General features: G+C 26.6%; 1 protein-coding gene across 7 annotated transcripts; it reads left to right on the top strand.

Moving 5' to 3' along the window:
• The first annotated feature begins 1,963 nt into the window (after positions 1-1,963).
• Positions 1,964-19,086, top strand: LOC107450884 (solute carrier family 66 member 2). Of its 7 annotated transcripts, none has more exons than XM_043039030.2 (6): positions 1,964-2,069; positions 3,312-3,565; positions 4,835-4,971; positions 8,811-8,870; positions 9,974-10,190; positions 13,217-19,086. In XM_043039030.2, the coding sequence occupies exons 2-6, from the start codon at positions 3,348-3,350 to the stop codon at positions 13,416-13,418; spliced, it is 834 nt and encodes a 277-aa protein (XP_042894964.1). In that variant the 5' UTR covers positions 1,964-2,069; positions 3,312-3,347; the 3' UTR covers positions 13,419-19,086. The 7 variants fall into 7 exon arrangements, with proteins under 7 accessions (XP_042894964.1, XP_071043030.1, XP_071043026.1 ...); XM_043039027.2 differs by having other exon boundaries at positions 2,027-2,091; XM_016066811.3 differs by having other exon boundaries at positions 2,039-2,190.
• The last annotated feature ends 174 nt before the right edge of the window (positions 19,087-19,260 follow it).

The raw sequence follows: 19,260 nt of genomic DNA on the forward strand, positions 1-19,260 counted from the left end.
TTACTTATTTTAAATCATTTAGAATTTTAAATTATTTAGAATTTTTAATAATTTTAAGTTTCACCACCATTTCGAAATAGAAAACACTGTTATTTAGTGGGTGTTTCACAAATATTGCCCATAATATATATATTTTAAATCCGTGTTAAATATGAAGAAAAAAAAGGTACACACATTAAGAATCTCAAATCAATATCTAAGCGATAGATTATATCTTTTATTTTCCGGATTTTTTAAAATTTTGTCTTTTTTTCCGATTATTTTTAATTTTTTTCTTATTATTATTTCCTTCTTCTCCCTTTTTTTCATTGTTCAGTAATTTTTCCCTTGTTTTCTCTACATTTTGATATATATATATATATATATATATATATATATATATATATATATAAATATNATATATATATATATGTTGTTACCCCTTAAGGTAAGAAACATCGCAAACACTACTTAGCTCTTTAGACGAATTAGTTTTTTTTTTTCTTTTGAGGAAATTAAGGATTTATTAATAAAATAAAAACATGCAATGCTCGAAAAATAGTTCTGAAATTCCGGCAAGTAAAAATGTACCGAACCGACGTTCCGTTTCGGCCCCATTACACCCTGCGTTGAACTGCGCATGTTCTGAACAAAACAAATTCTTTTTACAAATTTTTAATAAATGTTTATATTTGGGTATCTTCAAACTAATGGACACTCAGTTTTTAATATGAAACATTTTAAAATGAATTGAACATGCCCAAAAAAAAATAATAAATTTTTCGAGACAATTTTTTTAGTTATGCCAGCTATGTGTATAATAGGAATGAAACATGTTTTAGAATTGAAACATGGTTTAGAACAAATATGAGTTTTTTCAAACAAATTGAAGCTCACCTTTTAATATCAATCTATTTAAAATAAATTCCTGCCACATCGTGAAAAATTATAAAAATTAGCAAAATATCCTCTTCTATGCTTGTGAAATGTATACTCTGAACGAACTCTTTAATAGAAAAATACGAACTCTTTTTATACTCTTTTTGAGAAAAAAAGTTTAGTCTTAAAAATTTTTTAGAAATATTTCTTGGCTTATATAGGTATTCCATATTTGTAATTTTACTATTATAGTACATGCAGTAATTTCATTCATTATACGAGTAAAAATTCTTCTCGTTTATTCTTCTTAAATTTTAGGTTATTTTATTTGGTTTATTCTATTATTACCTTAAGTTATTTTTAGTCATTGCCTTAGCTTATTTTATTATTATTATTATTAAGTACAGATAATGATTTTCATTCCTTTATGATTTACATGTTGAAAATATGTTTTTAGATAGCACTAAAATAATTTTATATTTTGTTTAAAAAAAATGTCCTTTGTTTTTGTGGAAAATATTGAAATTTAAGAAGATAAAAAATTATGTATGAGAAGCAATGGACAATTACAACATCTCTTACTCTTAATTATTTTTATTTTCAGTTCTAACTTAGTAGAAATTCTGTACTGAAACCGAAAATCTAATTGTTTTTTTTCACAAACGTTTATATTTATTTAGTTATTAAACATTTAAATTTTTACCATCTCATATCGTTGGATTTAATTACGAAAATTCAAATGAAGGACAGCGATTGTAAACGAATAGCAGTAAGCAGTAAGAACGAAAGTAAGCGTTTTTTGTTTAAAAATAACTAAATAATTGGCGCTCTTAGAAAAGTAGTGAAATGTTTTCTGGGAGTTTTGAGGGATTCTGAATGCATAAAGATTTTTTAAAAAAATGACTGTAATTGTTCATTTCAGTGGGCAGGAGGTGGAGCCTCTCAGTAACTGAAAAATAATCTTCAGTTTGAGTTTGTCTAATGCATGACGCAATGACTCAGAAGTATACTTATCTTTTGAATCTAAGGTTCAATCACCACTGATACTAAACAAATCCAGATCCAGGAGAAAATCCAGATCAGGAATCAGTGCCTCTGTCCTGTCCTTGCTCGATCCAGGATCAAAGGGAATGGAATTCGGATGAAAATTCTGAGACTTTAATCGGGGCAGAATTAGGCAGACTAAAACGTTTACAGCGAATAAAAAAAGTGTAAATAAATAATAAATTTTTGGTAAACTTTCTGTGTACTTACTTTGATGTTTTATAAGATTTTCATCTGAAGAACGATTCGATTGTTAACTATAAATTGTATTGAGAGAGAGTATTGTCTGTAAGATTATTAAATTGTTCTAAAAACTCGTAGAACTGAATAGTATAAATTATTTATTATCTTATCTCTAACATCTGTTACATATTTATTTACATTTCAAAATAATAATTTGTGTTATTTTTTAGATCCTGTCAAAATAAATTTCAAATCTCATTGAATAATTTATAGAATTTAAAAGATGTTCTGTAAAATAAAACAAGTCGTTCATGTGTCACTGTCACTAAAAACGATGTTCTTATCTTACTTAAATATTCGAATCCACCTGGGCTAGCTTTAATTTAAAAGACCTTTAAACAATGTCTTTTTTTTTAAAAAATTTGTTATTTGTTGATAAGTCAGAAACATTGAAAATTTATTAATTAATAAGGAATATCTATTATTTTAATTGCAATCATCTTTGATTTTTTTTTTGTTGTGGTTCAGTTCTGTTTTATCACTATCAGGCAATTCCACCATGAAAGAATATAATTTTTCAGACAAAAGCCTTTAAATCAGTTTTAAAAAAATTCGAGTAGTTCTAATAATTTTTGTTGAAATAAGTCTTTGTGTCCACTTACTCCAATTTTTAGAAATTTAAAATATTACAGTACAACAAAATATTCTGTAACAATCTGTTACAGATGTAACACATAATATGTTATGTCTGTCTTTAATTTTTAAAATATTTTAAATTTCTATAAGTTTCTAAAAATTGGAGTAAGTGTAAATAACTCAGAGACTTATTTTTACAGAAATTATTAGAACTGCTTGATTTTTGAAACTGAGCTGAAAATACAACATTTGCAAATGCGCGAATTATTCTAATTATAAATTTGAGAAACAGTTTGGTTTTCTTTATCAACTATTTAAAATAATTCTCTGAATAAGATTTGGTTACTCTGATAATAAAACTTTGTAGTGTCCAACTTTGTACTTAATTACAGATTGTTATTAGAGATGTTTAAATGTTAACTGATGAAAATCGGCTAACTGTTACTTTGGAACTGTTGTAAATATTGCCAAGAAGCACAGTTTTTAACGTATGACAAATGTTTGTTGTTACATGTATATACATCTTTATATTCAGCATAATTTCTTCCTTAGCTGCCTTTTTTATTATTAAATACCAATATCTTTTCCAGGTAATGTGATTGTGTGGCCTTAAAGAAACTAAAACCATGCCTACAGAATGGCCCTTAGATACATCTCAAACTTTGGAATTACTGAGTTTGAAAAATATTTTCAGCTGGTTTTCTTCCGGTGCCATGATAATTGGTGGTATTGTGCCTTATATTCCTCAATATAGAGAAATAAGAAAAACAGACAATGCTGATGGATTTTCCACTTATGTTTGTTTAGTTTTGTTAATAGCTAACACCTTGAGAATCATATTTTGGTATGAAATGTTCTTTAACTCTTGGATATTTTCTGTGATTCCATTAAACATATATCAAATATTTCACATTAAATTTTCTTTTTTTTTTGCGTGTCTATTACACACTGGTTGGAAAAACATTATTTTTGCACTTAACCATAAGCACTTTATTATAAACATGGATAACTACAAATATTTATGTTTTTTTTTTTTTTTTTAATTTGTGACTTCTAACTACTATTTAAATTTAATCCCTACTTTTATAAGGACAATATTGTCAGAAGAAATTAATTTATACCCATGTTCAAAAGGGTTTTGCATAAAAAAATTTAAAACTGCTTATTTAAACATGAGGAATTATTAAGAAATACTTATTCGTGTTTACATGAACCAGTTTGTTATTCTAAACCATTTTTACGAATTCGTTCTTTTAAGCTTTAACTTTCTATGCCTTTCTTGACAGCAATTACTTATTTAAGAAATGTTATTAAATTGTTAAATATTCACAATTTTGTTAAGTGTTTAATGATCTTTTATTTTCTCTTAGAAATAATAAACAATTACAGAGAAATTATGTTTCCTTCCATTGAAATATCATCAATATTTCTTAAGTGTACATTTGCATTTGAAGTTGTGGTCACAGTCATTAATTAGCTATTTTGCATAAAGACTGGTTTATATATTAGTAATACGTAATTCTGAACATGTATTTTTTATTAACTTTCAGCCAAAGAGGTATTCTCATTGTGTACATTGACAGGTCCGCTAAGATTTGTACCAATCACATTAGAAAAATTAGTTGCATTTGTTTCATTAAACGTAGTTACCAAGAATCTCTACTAACTTTTGTATTTTCATACTGCACTGCAAAATGCAGTGGCTATAGAAATTTTGCTACTTGTAGCACATTATTTCCAACTACTGCTATTACCTTTTCATTAATGTGTGCTATATGCAGGTGTAAAAAAAAAAACAATTTAGTCACTGGTAACCAGACCAATAGACACCTGTTCACATTGAATATAGCAATAAATGATACCTCAACAATTGTTACTGGAGCACTAGAGGCATTCTTGGTTCATAGACTTTTCTGTCAACAACCCTCTTCTTTTTTCTTTTCTTTCATGTTATTTTTTATATTGTTTTCATTTTGTGATGCAGTAGTCATTAGAAATTTTAAAAAATAATACTCTAAAAAACTTCTACATACAATATCATAAATTGTGTGTATGGGATAAATATTTATTTTTCTAATTACTGAATTGACTGTGATTTTTTTCTTATTTTTAGGTTTGGACATCCTTTTGAGATTCCTTTGCTTTTGCAGAGTATCATAATGAATATAGCTATGTTAGCTATGATACAGCTCTGTGTTCAAGTAAGAAACAAAACTGTAATAGTTCCTACAAAGAATCGAATTTTCTCAGGTATAGATATCATTATTTTTTATTCATTGATTGTTCATTCATTTGTATTGTTATCTATCAGACCTTCTATAATTATGCAATTGCTGTAGTTTCTGAATAGCATCTGATTTTTACAAGAAAAACTACTCTTTTGACATACAAGATACAATTTTTAAGGAATAACAAGTCTGTTACAAATAAGGTTTAAAACATTAGCATAAAGAACAGATATTAATAGATAAATGTTAATTGTTTTGAAATATGCTATTCACCAATAATTATTTTATTTAATTAAGTTTTATCCAAATCTATTTTATTAGTATATAATAATATTATTGGTATATAATAATAAAATCTGTTTAAATACATTTTTAAATGGTGAAAGTGTTTATTAATATAGGACACTTATTATTGTACATTTAATTGAAGATGGATGAGATGACATATTTAATGAAACAAATAATAACTTAATGATGTACTTTATTTGGTGAGTTATCTTAATCTAATAGTTACATCATCAGCCAACTATGGCCAAGCACCTAGCCCCATTTTTAGGCCTCTATCTTTTAATGGCCGTAGTAGGAATGCCACCTAATTCTGATCTTGATCAGATGACGTGGACAGCACCTGAGCTGGTACCCTTTTCTTAAAACTTCTACATCAATACCAACGAGAGGATTTTTTAGCCAGTTCTCCAAGCATGTGAGCAATGCTTTAACCAACTGTGCCTAAACTAGCTGTTGCATTGGTTAGTCTACATTTTAAAGTGCGTGGGATCTGGTGTATTAAAAATTGTTGCAGAAATATTTTGAAAGACACTAACCTATACAATAAGTTTTCAAACCTCACAACCTAGCCTAGTTGTCAAGACCAATGAGCCAAAAAATCTTATGCAGATTGAATTGATATAGGCCTTTCTGGGAAAAGTTTGAAACCATGTTATTGTTGCTGTAATGCACAAGCTATTATAATCCATCAGTAAAAATTGTAATTTTTATAATCAATAGCAATTTAAAAAACTTTTATTTTAAAGTTGCCAGAGTTACTGGGACACAATTTCTGTAAAAAGCATTTTTTTTAAATCTATATATGGATTTATAAATAGCTGTTAACCCATCATCAATATAATTATCATCAATCAAAAACTTGATAAACACTTAATCTCCTTTATTAGAATTTAGATAAAATTCAACTGCACATAAACTGTATTCCAACAGCTAAGAAGATAATATTATTGTTCAACATTTTTAGGCTTAATTTTTCATAATACATCACAATTGAATATTTTCTATATTTAATTTTATTAACAGGGATCAATCTAGAATTTCTTTAATCAATCGAATATATCAGAATAGAATCAATCGAATCTAGAGCAATCTTTTGAGGTTCCTATTTTTGAAATTTTGTTAAAACTATATAATTTTGTGGAAGTTTATTTTTGAATATTTCAATGAAATGTATCTGAAGTTTGTTGTCTCGTTCTTTAAGTTTTTATGATCCATTTAAATGTGTTTTATTTAGTCATCTCACAAAATTGCATATTTTTTATGTATCGGTAAATTAATTTTTGACTTGTAAGAAAGCAAATGAAATAATATAGTAATCATCTTCTTCTTCATAAGCCTGTTGAAGGCCTTGACTGCCTCCATCACATACTTCCGGTTGTCTTTCAGCATGGGATCCTTCAGGTTTTTTGAATGTCAAAATCTTCTTCACTGATTGTCTATTAAGCTTCTCCAAACAGGGACTATCCATCTGGTGGTATCTATCACTACAGATGACTTGCATTGTTTATAGTTGTCTGGGTGTAGTTTATAGTGTCTTTTCCAAGGTGTGTCACTACTGGGAGATTTAAAATTCTCTCAGAGCGCCTCAGTTCTATAATATTTATCTTCAGTAAAATATTTATTATGTACACTTTATATATATATGTAAGAGAATGAAACAAGATCTATAGAATTAAGTAATGAGAATATAATTTGTAGCCTTCCATCGATCGACAATGCCAATTGTGCTGATCAACCAGTGCCGGATTACCCATTAGGCCAGACTAGGCCATGGCCTGGGGCCCCCAATGATTAGGGGCCTCCTTAAAAGGGATTTTTTGAAAATAAATTTTAAAAAATTAAGAAAAATAATGATTTTTTAAAAAAAAATCAATTTCAAATATATATTAATAAAATACGATAATTTTTTATATAATGTTAGTCATATTTATTCATTACTTATTAAACTTTAATTTATTATTATTTATTTTTATTTTAAACATGCTTTCTTAAATGAAAAGATATATAAATACTTTTATATTTGAATAAATAAAAAATATACGAGAAAAAAAATTAATCTAAGGGCCCCAAAATTTTGAATGGCCTAGGGCCCCGCGTACGCTTAATCCGGCTCTGTGATCAACGAACCTTACTAGCCAAAAAATTTTCTTTCAATTTAGGGGTTTTATTTACACCTGTTTTGGTGAAAGTACAATCTGCCTCTAGGGAACAGGGTTATCAAATGCATCGTCACATCGCATAATTTTTCATCATGGTTTCAGATTTGCATATAGTTTTATATCAGATGTAATCGTAATAGTTTACTTTTTGTTAAGGAGTTTTGACATTGACATGATGGAAATTATGTAAGAGTTTAGATAGAGCTGTTACTTGTATTTGAGTGCTAATGTTTATTGTAAAATTTTTGCTTCTAATTGCTAATTATTGTTGTCATTTTTCAGACATTATCATGTTTAGTTAATGTGTTTTCTCTTGATGTTTACCCTGTTTTTTTTTCTTTCTTTTTTCCACTGTGTGATTTTAATCAATAAAATCATAATTGAATTATCATAAGTGTCTAATATCTTGATTTATGTACAATTATATTGGCCTCCGGCAATCGGGCTTACTCCTCACAATTAGCAGGTTTGTGATGTTTTATTTTCATGCTTTTAAATAAAGCATGTGGCAAGCCAAAGAGTCCCATTTTATAGTGGATCAAGTCAAATTTCAGTGGCCTAGAACCAGCAGACCTTCACTAATTCCGAGCCCTTACTTTTTATGTTTCTTTTTTGATAGAATTATTTAATTAAATATTTAAATAACTAGAAGAGCAAGAAATTTTCATAAATTCAATAGTTTTTTACAACTTGTAATTAAAAGCCACTCTATTTCAATTTTAATTCTAAAAAGAGTGTTAATAATATTTAAGAAATTATAAATAAAGAGAAATTACAATCCACACTCAAAGGTATAACTACTTGCATTACTTCTATCTTTTTATTTTTGAATGATATTTGCTCTTTAGATATTTTTGCAACTGCTAAAAAACCTCGCTTTTCACAGGTGTAATGTTTCATTTAGGATAGGATAATCAAATCTTACATTCAAAACCTGAATTAACTACTTTATTAAATTTACTTTATTGACTCTAATTTTGAATACCAATAGCTATTAGAGGATTATTATCATATTTGAAGTCATGGACTTGTTAAGGCATGCCTCATCACACTTTACGGCACTTTGAGTATCCTTGCTTTATAAAAAAATGGTTTTGTGAATGAATCATTTTCAAAGTTTAAAATCATGGTTCATGTAAGAATTTTGTAATTTTGTGAAAGGTCTCCTCTTTTAAAACTGAATTTTGTGATTTTTTTTCTGTTTGAGTTTTTAATTTTTGTGAAGGGTTCTTTAAACTAAATTTTTTTCTAGATTAACCCTTGGTGAGTATCAAAATATTTTGAGTTGTATGCAATTTTCTATTTCTAAGAAAATTTTCACTTTTTTTAATAAATAGTAAACTAATTTTATTCATGTCTAAAAATAAAATTCTTTCTTTCACTCTACTCTCATAACAATTTCTTTCATGAACAGAAAAGGAGGAGGAAGGTAAACCAGAAGTTTCACCTAACTGCACTCCTCGCTCTTATTGGGGTAGGTCTATTCTTTCTTTTAACACCACCCACCCTAACCTTTCTTTATTTATATCCTATCCCTCTTGATTATTACTTTTTTTTTTTAAATTTTATTTACTGATTATGAAAAAACAATTTAATTTAATGTCTTCTTTATAAAAAGATATGGAATTCCTTTTTAAGGGCATTTCGAAAAAATATATTCTTAAGAATTGATTTTTTACATAAAATTTTTATAACTTATTTATAAGTGCAGGAAACTTGTTTATTTATTACGAGACCTAACCTTAAGAGATCTCTTGTTTAGAAAGAAAATTTTAATTGATCTTTAAACCATGTTATTGCAAGCATAAATAAAGCAGAACAATGTAAGCATGTTATAAAATATATTTCTCAATGTTTTGCCATGAATCACATGAATAAGGTATAAATTTTAATAAGGTATAAGATGTGTTTTTATGCAAACTATTGAAAAGAGCCATATTTATTATTGATGTTTGTGATATTTTCTTGACCAATTGTTGTAAAACAGCAAATTTAACAATGATAGGGAAGGAACAATTACCCCCCCCCCCTCCATCCTGCAACAAGTTTTCCAATTTTTTAGACTAAAAATACCCAAATCTTTTAGCAGGTGTTAGAGATAGTTATGCATTTTGAACATTGAGTAGTTGCAAATGTTTAATCACAAAAAAAAGGAAAAATGAACTCTAATATTATTTTAATCAGCATGAACAAAACATTATAAAAGTATATTTTTTTTTATTTATTTTTTTTAATTTTTTTTTGAGTGTCATATCTTTTATTTTTTATATTGTGTGTTAATTGATTTAACAAGCACACTGAATTGCATCCTTCCTTTCTTTCGTGTTATAAACAAACAAAAAGTAGTTTGAACAAAAAGTAGATTTTTGCAATTTTTTCAGAGGAAAATTCAGTTGATACTATCTCTTTTTTATTTTTAAATCTAGCTTCAAAGTAGTTTTTGCAATTTGTCAGGAAAAAAAATTTTGGTTTATTTAATTAATTATTATATTATGGTTTTATAAAATTGATAATTGGTATATGATTGTAATTATTAACAGTTTAAAAATGGATTTAAAAAACATTATATTTTTCTAGATCTTGATGCAAAATATTTTTGGGAATGGACTGATTTCTTGAGTTATGTTGAATTCCTAGCTACATTTACTGCAATCATGGGAATATTTATGTATATTTGCATGGACATTATCTTTATTGTTGAACTCATTGGTTTTTTAGCTGTTTTCATTGAGGCTATGTTAGGTGCTCCACAGTTTTATAGAAATCTGAGAAAAAAATCCACCTTAGGAATGAGGTTAGTTTTTAGAACAAAAATTTGAAATATACTGTTTGCTCTTTTTAAATAATTCATAACTTATAAGTGATATGTTATTGTTAACACTTACATAATTTTTCTTTTGAAACATTCGTGCTGATTTAGATGCATGCATGTTTAGTGAAATTACTTTTAAAATGCTATTCTATAAAGAATAAAGTAATAATTCAAAAATAAAATTAATTTTTATCTTAATAAAATATAGCTTTTATTTGGTGCTTATATCTGTTTATTTAATATTTTTTCATAAATAAAATTAATAACTTGATGAAAATGTTATAAATTCACCATAAAAATTAACATTCTTATGACATTATTGTAAATTTTTATAATTTAATTTCATAAATTCTTAAAATTTAAAAAGTTTTGAATAAATTTGTTATTTGTACATAAAAATTTGAAATGGGAAAACATTATCCTACGAGAGTATTGAGTTACCATGCTGAACCTGAGGCTGGTGAAACAAAAGTGGACTGCCAAGATTTTTCAAATTATTCACCAGATACATAATTTTTTTTATATAAATCACGCAAATTTTGGCTAGGTTTTTAAATTTGTTTGATTTATAATCATTAATTAATTGCAATAATATTTATTAATCAACCAAATTTTGCTGTTCGTCTGCAGCTGGTGGGAATCACTGCCCTTTGAGTTGTTTGCCGTGCTCACAGACTTCCTCTGATCACCTGAACAATTTGTGGTATTTAAATTTGTATGTGACTTGGAGATCTTAAGTACAATTTCTTGAGCTCTTGTGTGGCTTGTAGCTGTGCAACAGTGTCACACATATCTTCGAATACAATCACGTGGGGCAGGCCATGATGGTTCAGGGGATAAAGCGTTCACTTCCCAATGAAGTGGTCTTTGTTCAAATCCCAGCTGTGCTTAGTTCATATGAATTCTGCTCTCATCTCACACAGACCACAGTGCTGATATAAAATAGCCTTAGTTGTAGACACAGCATCGATCTTGCCGTCTGGTAAACTGTGGGAGGTTTACTCAGTACGGCAAATGTGGGCTAGTTCCATCAGAAGGCTAGTTTGTCCTAATGCTTGATCCAGGAGTTCTCTTTTCTGGGTTGGGTTCAAAATTGCTATAATTAGAGTTGAAATATGATAGTCGTAAACTGGGTCAGCTGTCATCGCCTACTATAAAATAAAGTAATTGGGTGGGACATGGTTTAGAAATGTTTTTTACTAGCAATAAAACATTCTGTAGATATCTAAATCAATGCAATATTTAGCAAGTTAATATTAAGTGTAAACTAAACTCAGTGGCACGACAGCCCATAGAGAGCATGCTACTGTGCCCATCTCAGTTTTCTTGACCTTGGGCTCTGGGGTGTAGGAGCAGATGTTTCGGTCAGGTGGTCAGCCGAACGCGGAACCCCTAGTGTTTAATTCCCAAGCATGCTTGGACATTTATCGACCCACTGAAGGGATGAAAGGCTGAGTTAACCTTGCCCGGCCCAGAATATTAAGTGTAACTATGATAAATTCTATGATTTAAAAAATGAAACTCAAATTAATCTTATTGTTATTTACAAAAGACAAACTCTGAAATAGGAGAATGTTAAAGTTTGAAAAGTTTAGCTAAAAATATGCAATATTACTCTAGTATGTATTCTTAGGTATATAATGTATGTATAATTTCATTATTAAATGAAATACTTCACATCTAATTCAATAGAACCTCAAATGTAAGAAAAATTACAGAAAAAAAATCATTCTGACCTCTTTGAGATCTTCATCTAGCAAAACTAATACTGAACATCATTAATTAAGTTGTAAATCAGGACTTTCCCAATAAAATGAATAATACAAGAAATTTACTTTTATAAAAAATAATTTTGATAGTATTTTACTGTCTGGTGATACGTGTAAAATTGATGGCAGTAGGATTTCATTTCTTGGTAAAAAGTTTAACACTTCATTCCTATCTGGAGTATAATGCTTTGAATACTGATTACAAAAAACATATGGAGTTTCTCAGAAAAAAAGAAATTATTGTGTTGAATTGAGGTTTCAGTTGAAACATATTACTATAATCAATATTATTAATGCATTGAAACTGATTAACTTTATTTTATTACTCTTTTAAAAGTAATGTATTAGCATTATAAATATAATTTTACTACAACAATAAAATTGCACTTTATAAAATAAAAAAAATTTTACATTCGATTTTACTTTATTTTATCCAGTGATAAGATTTCCCGCGCACACAATTCCAGCTTTTTTTTTATATTTTGAAAAATATCCGATTAATGTCTTATCCCTTTATACACTTTTTTAGTTTAAAAATCCATTAATTGACAATGATTCATCAAAATTAACTTAAAATACTTTGTTAATCAAAATTAACTTAAATTGATTGATTTATTAATGATCGATCAAAAGTATCTTAAAATCCATTGATTGATAATTATTAATCAAAATGAACTTACCATTGATTGATCATCACTGATTCATCAAAATTAATTGAAACTGATTTATTGAAATGAATTTAAAATCCATTGATTGATGATGATTGAAATGTAATTATATTAAGGGTATTAGAGTGTAATTCATTAATTTATTTTTGTAAAGATATAAGTTTTATTATTTAAAACTGAGTTTTTTATGGCTATATTTGCTATACTTCATGCTTTATTAATTATTTTGTTTTAACTTTCTTAATCATTTTTTAAACATGTTCCTTTGATTTTTTTTTCCGATTTTTTTTTCTCTTTTTCTTCTTTATTACTGTTTTATATGACATTGAAGCACATGTTCGTAAAACATGTTTTGTTTTTCGTATAGTTTCAATATATTGTAAAAAAATATGAATGCATAAATAACTTACTTATTAGTTGTCTAGGATTTATATATAATTTAAAACATATTTGAAAAATTTAAATTTCATAAAGCAAAAATATTTTTAACATGTTAACTATTTTTAAAAAATTTTCATTTATTGATTTTAATATTTTTCCCATCATATATCTATTTTTAATTTTTTCCCAGCAAGAAAATGGTAGGCTTCTGGACGATTGGAGATGTATTTAAAACATCATATTTTTATATCCGAGAAGCTCCTTTTCAGTTTTGGTTGTGTGGTATTCTACAAATTGGTATTGATATTTTAATTGTACTTCAAATTCTATTTTATCGAGTAACTCCTAGTCCTGTAAAACTTCTCTTAAAAGGAGAGACTCATACAAACTGATATTTTGTTTTAATTTATGTAAAACCAAAGATTTTTCTGTATTCAGTTTTGAAAAAATATAATTTTTTATGCAAATTTAAAAATGACGTAAGTCATGCCCGAGATTTTCAAATATATATATTTTTTTTTTTTTTTTGTTAAATTTTAGATGTAATAGTATACTGCATTTGAAACTTTAAATTTCAGGTATAAATTTTTTTTGCAAATATCTTTTTTAAATTATTTTTGGAATAATGTGTATATTTGTTATTTTCCTTTTTTTCGTACTAATTCTGTCTTCCTTTCTGTTCTTTGGAAAAATGTTACACATTACACATTAAAATGTTTTATTTTTAAATGAATTTCGTTGTAAGCTTAAAAGTACTTAATATTTATGAACAATAAAAACTTTAAAACTAATTTTTTTTTTAATTTGAAAAGTGATTTTTATAGTTTTTGTTAGAACTATGCATTGTACACTGATGCAGAGTACATTGTACATTGATGCAGAGTACACTGATTAAATTTTTAAAAAAAGAAAGAAAAAGAAAATCCAGAGCTTCCAAAGAATTATCTTGAAATTTTACTTAATCAATGTATTCATGGTAGAAAATTTAAAATTTCAAGATGGAACTGGTTCTATATAAACTTGAAGCAACCACATGACCAAAGTTAATATGAATTATATAAACTACCAAAAATAGCTGATGAAGTGCTATCAAAATTGCTTAATATTGTTAATTACTTATTAATTACTTATCTTCATATTTTTCTAAGAATACAAAATAATAAAAAGCATTGTTTCATAAAAATGATTTCACGTTTGGTGTAATTTACTAAATTTTAAAATATGTAATCTGATATATTACCCTAAAAGCTCTTTTTTGTAAAAATATTGGTTATTCCATTACTTTAAATTATTATTTTCTATTGTATTTATTTATTATATCTTATTATTATTACATTCTATTATTTATTTCTTGGGTACATTTATTACTTTAGAGGAGATTTACTTTTTTTTCTTCATTGATTAACATTGACTTTTCGGCATATATTTGTAAGTTTTGCGTATACTTAAGAGTTCAAGGTTCGTTTCTAAAATGCTTTTATATATATTAATTTTATATTTCGATTATTATTTAAAGAGTAATGAATATAGAGTATCTATTCAATTATAAGATTATAGTACTATTAACTAAGGTAATAATAACCCAACATTTAAAAAGTAGGGTTATTACTAAACACTAAAAGTATAAATATATGCTTGTATATTAAAATGATTTAATTACACCAAAACAAAGCATTGGTTTAAAAACCCTATGTTATACTAAGACTTCTAATGTATTTCATAATCCTAAAGATGAATTAAAATTCGAAAAATTTTCATTAATGTTTGCCAACTGGCCTCTAAAATTATAAAGTCTAGCATGCTCATATAAAAATTCCAATCGAGAATTTATTTTTTACCCATACCTGCCCCGACTGGCATGCAAGCTTTTTATTAATGTGTCTGCGAGAAATGATTAAGTGCTATGAATCTAATCAAAACGCTATTAATATGCAATTTACTATTTATACTAAATAAAAGTTTATGTAGAGCAGAGATGCACAACCAATTTCAGATAGCTAGATTTTTGGATAGTAAAAGCTAGAAAATACTACGTTGGGGACCAACATGTTTTAGATATGTAATTGTAAAAATACAGAGTGTATGTATTTAGATTTTATTTCAAAGTAATATGAAGGACTTATAACTGCATAACGAATGTTATGCATGAAGGACTGCATAACTAATTTATTTATTTGAGTGCATAGCAAAAAAATTTAAATAAATAATCAAATATATATCATGCTAATAAAACTAAACAAATGCAGTAACAAGATTACAATGCAAGTTATTAGGACAAATTTATAGGTATACAAAACAAGAAATTTTTGATTTATCTCTTCACTTTTGGAATTTTTTTTTTTTTTAAATTTATTTGCTCTAAATCATATGAAGTTACATTTCACAGTAAATGCATTGCTATAAATAAAATTTGCAGAAGGAAATTAATGCAATCTGATATTCAGAGAAAAGCTAAATTAGATCAGTAACTTATTGTTACAAAGCCAGCTGGAAAAAAAAGTTTATCACCAACTTTTTTTAAATAACTTTTTATTAATCTTTACCAGTTCTGAGGCCACTTTTGGCTTAAGGGCCATAGGTTGTGCATCTCTGATGTTGACATAATGTTGTTAATGTCATTTTTTGACAGATTAATAATATATTGATATTTTTTCATTAATATTCAATTTAAAAAAATGCTTGGGCAACACTTGTAAAAGTTTAATTTAGTCATGTATTTTGTAAACTAACATGCCTGGCGAGCATATAAAAGTTTTTTCAAGCCCTGGTTGCCTACTATATTAGTCCACATCTTGCCTTCTACCACCTTCAATAGCGATTTTTTTTTTATGATAGCCTCACTGAGCTAATAAAAGATTTTAAAAAATTGAGAAAAGCAAGGCTGTTAGTCTTTATTTTCCAATTTGAAATTTTAAAATGAAAAAAGGATATAATAGTTTGGTATAAAATTTCAATGTCACAAGTCATAACTAATTGATTGAATTAATGTTCACTAGCATTAAATCAATTGCTTATTGTTATCAAAATATTCTCACAAAAATACAGCGTTTTAAGACTGACACCTTGCTATACTTTGGTAAATTTCTATAAACTATAATATGTTACATATTAATTTCATTTTTTAATTAAAATATTGTATCAGCCAACACATTCAATTATCTTTCATTTTACATACTAGTAGTTTGATTAGCTACTTTTAACCCTTAAAAAATTTTAACACAATTTTATTTACATCTTTTACATTTATATAGAATTGGAAAAGATACATTTCGATATAAGTTAATTGTGCAAAGAGATTTGCATTAATTGTTCATCAAAAAATATTTATTGTGCTTTTTCTTGCCAAATAAAATATGATAGTTCAATTAAAAACATTTCTCAAGTATGACAATCTTAAACTTTTAGACATATCATTTTTTTTTTCTGTAACACTCTTATCTACTATTTTTTTTTCTTATTCCATTTAAAAAAACAAACAAAATATGCTATAATTCAACTTTTAAATGTAACATCCTCCAAACTTTTGGAAATATTTAGCCCTGATGGCAAGACACTAACAATAACAAATGTAACTTTAACTGAATCTACCAATTCTCTTATTTTAAACTGAAATTATACATATCCGAAGATAATTTTGAATACTAAGGAACTATTTTTTATGCTTAATGTGAATTTTCATGTCAAGATAAAATTTAGGACTTGCCTTTTAACCTGAAACTTGTACTAAATCTACTGAGACTTAATTTTATTAGGAAATGTTCCTTTCTACATATTTTTAATGTTGTATTATAGGTGCGAGGAATATTTTTGTAATTTAGATTGTTTGCCCATAAATATTTTACAAGTTAGTTGTATTCAACTAGAATCAGAGATCTTACATTCTATATTCTTTTCTTAAATGTTTAAATACTACATTAATATTTTTAATAAAATCGAATATAAATATTAGGCTCCCCTAAAACGTCCAACAATTTGAAATATCAATTTACAAAGAAAGGTAGGGGATAGAAATGTACAGTCCACTGTGTTCTGCTTAGGAAACTAGGTTTATTCTCACCAAGTTTAAAATTTACAGATAGTGCTACTAAATGTTTTTTGCTGCATGCTAGAACATTTCACCTAAAATACTTGCACCCGTTAAGTTTATTCTAAGATTGCACAACGCTTTTGTGGCAAATGGTGATTGTTTTGAAAATGTTGTTTTACCATAAAAGCCAATGTTAAAACTTCCAAATAACTTATTATAGTATTTTAAATAGCATAAAAGTTTTGATGCTACACTTTAGCATTTGATATTTAGAACAAATTTACTATTTTCATGTCCATTTCTCTGTATTAATAATATTCATTAAGGATGATGCACAATGTAAAATCAAAACTTGTTAGCTACTTTAACTGCTGTAATATTCACCCTATGAATTATGGGAATGGGGAATTATTTTTAAAATTATATCATAAGGATATGGCTTTTTTTTAAAAATTATACAGATCTAGATTCTAGAAAAAAAACTAAGAGAAAAAAATTCAATTTGAAAATAAAAATAACGCTTTTCATTTTCTTTCATGCTCTAATTAAAAATTTTTAGCTATTACAATGATGATTTTATACAAAGCAACTTTATATCCATATTCAACATCATAGCAATTATTTAAGAAAAGTGAAGTTTGTCAGAAGCTGAACATTTTTTTCAAATCCTGTCTTTATTTTTAAAAAATTAGCCATAACAGAAAACCGCTCTTTCATGTTCTACTGAATTATGGAGCGCTTGGCTTGTATATTCTGGAATCACTTTTGAGACTACCTTTAAATTCCAGAATCTGATAAAATCCAGGTAAAAACATTATTTAAAATATTATTTGGATGTATACTAGAGTTTTATTGATAGATTACTCATTCTGGGTATATTTCCGAATCGGCTATCGTTATTAATATTTAAATTTGTCATTTACTCTGGATCAAAAATTCAAGCGGTTTTCACGAAGTTTAATGCTAGCTGACAATTAGCCGCATAGAATTGAAAAAGTAGGTGAAGTTGCATAGTAAAAAAGGAAAAGAGAAGTTTATTTGGTAAAAGGGGAGATTTTGCTGAAAGATAAAAACAATGCAGATATTCAGTGATTATGCAGACAATTGTAAATTATATTGTCTTCCGCATCTTTGCTTAATTTATAAGGCCAAGTAATGTGTATTTTTTGTGAGTTTCAATGTTTGCTTTTATCATTTATTAACTTTAATGCAAAATTTTTCTTCTTCAAATTGTATTTTATAGTTTTTTTTTTAGTTCATACTACCACATGCTAAGGAATCTTACAGGGAATTTTGTAATTTAATGAGAATAAATTACATATCCAGTTTCTTAGGCAGAATACAGCAAACAAGTACTTCTGTTGTTTTCTTAATTAATTTTTTAAACTGTCTGTAAGTAGACCTATTATCTACATACTTACATACCCTATGTGTCTCTTCAACACTTTATAATTTTTATGCTTGATTTTGTTGAACATTGAATTAAATTTAATAATTGTTAACTGTTTGATGCAGAACTTAAACTGATTTTCCAGACTTTTTTCATTTTTTTTTATTAACTTAGGTCAAAATACATGAAAAGTATTATATTTAACATTTTAATAATTTATGGTATTAAATACAGGCATAAAACACTGGTGTCTTTTTCTGTGTTAGAAGTAAAATCAATCTTAACATGGCTCGCTTCCAAAAAATCCAAATTTGCACAAATTTGGATTTTTTGTCCCATCTGCATCAAAGGGTTATTTAGGTGCTAACTTTATATAAACGATAGAAGTGTTTATTCTCATTACTTAATTTGTCTTATATTGAAGTGTAATATTTACATAATTTATCTTATATTGAAGTGTTGTATTTGCATAATTTGTCTTATGTTGAATTGTAATTTTTATGATTCTGTTTAGATGTTTATACTTAAACAAGTAAATTGCATCTCTAAAATTTATAGACGTTGTAGTTTTGTTATAAAATGTAACTGTTATTAATTTATTGATTTGTTTTAATATTTCTAAATAAAATGTGTTTGAAATATATTATTATTGAAAATTTCACACTATTCTATATATCTAATTCCATACCAAACAACGATATTTGTCAAATATTACGCGTGTAAATTATAAAGTATTTTAATACTATTAACAAATTATTTTGTGCAAAGAATAAACACTGAAATATTACTTTTAAATTAATGTTTACAAAAGTCTTAG

Source organism: Parasteatoda tepidariorum, chromosome 1, assembly GCF_043381705.1.
Source record: "Parasteatoda tepidariorum isolate YZ-2023 chromosome 1, CAS_Ptep_4.0, whole genome shotgun sequence".
Taxonomy (NCBI): domain Eukaryota; kingdom Metazoa; phylum Arthropoda; class Arachnida; order Araneae; family Theridiidae; genus Parasteatoda; species Parasteatoda tepidariorum.